This window comes from Paramisgurnus dabryanus, chromosome 2, assembly GCF_030506205.2.
Source record: "Paramisgurnus dabryanus chromosome 2, PD_genome_1.1, whole genome shotgun sequence".
Classification (NCBI taxonomy): domain Eukaryota; kingdom Metazoa; phylum Chordata; class Actinopteri; order Cypriniformes; family Cobitidae; genus Paramisgurnus; species Paramisgurnus dabryanus.
In genome coordinates, this window is record NC_133338.1 from 45,561,762 (window position 1) to 45,565,479 (window position 3,718).

The 3,718-nt window shown below is 38.7% G+C and overlaps 1 protein-coding gene across 1 annotated transcript; it reads left to right on the forward strand.

The window, feature by feature from the left end:
- The first annotated feature begins 913 nt into the window (after nt 1-913).
- Nucleotides 914-3,515, forward strand: LOC135778585 (DNA damage-inducible transcript 4-like protein). Its single transcript, XM_065288970.1, has 3 exons — nt 914-1,044; nt 1,359-1,474; nt 1,797-3,515. The coding sequence occupies exons 2-3, from the start codon at nt 1,387-1,389 to the stop codon at nt 2,294-2,296; spliced, it is 588 nt and encodes a 195-aa protein (XP_065145042.1). The 5' UTR covers nt 914-1,044; nt 1,359-1,386; the 3' UTR covers nt 2,297-3,515.
- Nucleotides 3,516-3,718: the final 203 nt, after the last annotated feature.

A 3,718-nucleotide genomic window follows, 5' to 3' on the forward strand; every position in this document is an offset into this window, starting at 1 on the left:
ACCCCTTTCTATTAATAGTCTCCCCATCCCACATGTGCAATCCACCTCTCTTTTTCAGGTCCTGCATTAGTCAACCAATAACCTTGCAATGGCATTTACACAATGCATTCATTTTAGCAGTGCTGACTAGATAAAAAATATATACATTCGGAGTTGATTTAAGACACCTTTGTTGTAATGCTTTGAAGGGATAGTTCACCCAAAAATGAATATTCTGTCATCATTAACTCACTCCAGTGACCTGTATACATTTCTTTGTTCTGATTAACACAAAGGGAGATATTTTGAGGAAAGTTTGTAACCAAATTGACTTCCATAGTAGGAAAAGAATACTGTGGAAGTCAGTGGGGCCTCTGATCGGTTTGGTTACAAACATCACTCAAAACATCTTCCTTTGTGTTCATCAAACAAAGAAATTTATACAGGTTTGTAACAACACGAGTAAATGATGACATCATTTTTTTATTTTTGCGTGACCTATCCCTTTAAGAAGTCAGTCCTTGATAGAAACAGAGCTTCGGAGCGGATCCTATGTGTGTATATTTGTTGACATCCACATACAAAGTGTGTTCTAATAAGATTTTATTTATTTATTACACAACGAGATGTGTCTCTCTAACATTCATTTTCTTGTTCCTAAATGATCGATAAAATGGTTAACAAAGGAGGTGATGGTGGGAGTGACAGGTAGCAACAAAATACCACCGCAGAGCGATTGGTTAAAGCGCAAACACCTGTAGCCAATCAAAATCCCCGAAACATCGGATCGCTAGAATCTTACCGTGCGCGAATCAAACCAGGCGCGAACTGGTTGCCTGGTAGAAGTGAGTAAGTTCTAGAATGTAAAACGCGCGCTGATTGGTCGTTGATGTCTGACGAGCGAGGGGGTGTGGAGGTTGACTATAAATACTGCTGGAGCTCGCCGCGTCCCATTTGTTGTAAATGTGTGTGGATGTTTGTGATAAACGGAACGTTTGTGTGTGTCTTTGGGCTATTTAATAATATTTTGTAATTTATTTTAAAAAGTATATTTGTTTTACGACGGTAAGTGTCATTTTTATTGTATGTTAAGTAGTAATGAACCTCTTAGAAGATTAGAATATCGTTTAATGCAGCTTTTTATGTCAATTTGTTTTATTATATTATTAACTGTAACTAATAGAAATCAGTTATGTAGTTTTGCTGTTAATCTGCTATTAATTAAAACATTTGCAACAGAACTGAGCAGATGACCAGCATTTCTATAACGTTACTTTTGTTAAGATCTAAGCATTGTTCGTAGTTGTGCATTGCTAGACTTTTTCATCTTTGCGTAACCGTAAACCTACAGATTTTAATCCGATTGTTTTCTCTTCCAGCACTTTATACAACTGAAACTGATTCACAATGGTTGCAACAAGCACACTTAACAGAAACCCTGAATGCCTTTCTGAATTTGCTGATCATGGATATGACCAGTCTTGTATCGATCACGGTAAGCTGAATGACTTTCATTGCGTGTTGTATAACGTTAAATATCTAAGATTTGCAAAGCTATAGTGTGATTTTAAAACAATGCCTGGTAAGTGAAGGACTTGTTTACTACACTGTTGGTGCAGCAGCGCTGCAGAGGTGATGTCAACAGAGATGATGTCATTGTGTATCCCAGCTCATCTCCTTTGTGACCATGACTAGTGATGGGGCGTGCGAAATTGACATACAATTAGTGGCTTTGAAGATGCATGTTATTTTAAGAATCGCTTTTTAATTAGATGTCTCTTTCCACTTATGGCCTAACATGTTTTTTTTCCTTCCAGAAATGGACTTTTGGGAGAGGTGCTTGGCTGCACCCTACCTGGGGGCAGAAGTGTGTGAGGAACATGCGTGTCAACAGCTTGCCCGGCTGCTGGAAGGCTGTCTGGCAAGAGCCAAGACCAGCAAGCTGCAGTGTGCCCATGTGCTCGTTCCAGAGACTTTGACCCGACGGGTGGCCCGGGATGTGCTCAGACTGTCTGCCGGGGAACCTTGTGGGTTGAGGGGCTGCGTTCTGGATGTCCGCCTGGAGCTAGAGGAGCAGCAAAACCGTTGCGAGAGACTCGAGCGCCTTGCCTGTGACGCAAGCGTGGTGCCAACTTTCGAATTGACATTGGTTTTCAAACAGGATTGTGGTGGTTGGCCAAGTCTGCGTGAGTTTTTACGCATAGGTAGATGTTTTCCACCTGGAACACGACGTGCACTTAAACTCCGCCCTGGGTTTCGGCTGATTAAGAAGAAACTGTACTCCTCTGCGGCTGGAACTGTAATCGAGGAGTGTTGAAGGGGAGGGCAGGAGGTTTTTAAAGGGACACTTCACTTTTTTTGAAAATATACAAATTTTCCAGCTGCTCTAGAATTAAATATTTGGGTTTATACCGTTTTGGAATCCATTCAGCTGATTTCCAGGTCTGGCGGTACCACTTTTAACATAGCTTAGCATAATCCATTGAATCTGATTAGACCATTAGCATCGTGCTTAAAATAACCAAAGAGTTTCATTTATTTTTCCTTTTTTTTAAAGTTCTGTAGTAATAAATGTACTAAGACAGATGAAAAATTAAATAATTTTCCGTCCTTCTTAGTACACGATGTAACTACAGAAGAGTCAAGTTTTGAATAGGATGCTAATGGTCTAATCCGATTCAATAAAGTGTGCTAAGCTATGCTAAAACGTGTACTGCCAGACCCGAAGATAAGCTGAATGGGTTCCAAAACGATATAAATAAAATGTTTTAATCGAGAGGAGCTGGAAAATGAGCATATTTTCAAAAAAAGTGGAGTGTCCCTTTAAGGGTACAATGCACTGCAAACTTTAGTATAATGAATGTAACTCTGCTGAGTAGCAGCTCACGTTTTTGTAAGGTTTTTTTACTGTTGATATTGAGACGTTTCGGTTTTTCGGGTGACACTGGAACAAAATTGGGAGTTTGCATCATAATGGGTGTACTGTAGTTTCTGGAAGTATTAAAGCAAGTGTTGTTCAGATTAGTGGCCTTTGCTTGGGTAGGTACCATCCTTGTCCAAGAAGAACACCATTTTATGCTCTCATAATGGGTACTCAAAATTTTAAAATTCCTTAATCAAATCCGTTTTCGAAATTCTCAATTATTGCCTTTTGATGTTCTAGATGGGGCCATATTACTCAATGTATTGTGCTTTCTGTAAGCATCTGTGCTTGTAAACCTTTTTCAAAGGCATGAAGTCTAAATTTAAATGTCATGGTTTCTAATGTGTCACTGTTTAAAAAGACATTATGGGAAGGTTTTTTTTTTAAACGCCTGTGTTAGTTAATGCACACTGTTAATGGTCATTGCACAATTGTTCATCTAGTGTTTTTCCTTTTTAGTGCTTGAAGTTTATTTTATCTTTGTCAATGAATACACTTGTACATTTTCCCTGCAGTGCTGTTACGGCAGCTGAGCATTTTTCTTTACGAAGTTCCTGTTACAGGAAGTTTGAGAGCTTTGTCTTTTTTGACAATAAACTATATTTTCAAAACTCTTTGCGTACTGACAAGTTAATATTGTTTTTTTGCAGGTGTCCACCGTAGTATAGCCCAAAAGTCTTACAAAAATGTACATGTAACTTTTATTTAAAATTGTTTGTTTTGTCCCACAATAACAAATACTTAATCTTTGCAGATATATATGGTGGGGGGCTCATAATATTCCCCTATGTAATCGCACACCACTATACCAAACGT

What these genes read in the sequence shown, in the direction of transcription:
- LOC135778585 (XM_065288970.1), top strand. Translation starts at nt 1,387, where the DNA reads ATGGTTGCAACAAGCACACTTAACAGAAACCCTGAATGCCTTTCTGAA. An exon ending in CCAGTCTTGTATCGATCACG is followed by an intron (nt 1,475 to 1,796) that starts GTAAGCTGAATG and finishes TTTTCCTTCCAG; the next exon opens with AAATGGACTTTTGGGAGAGG.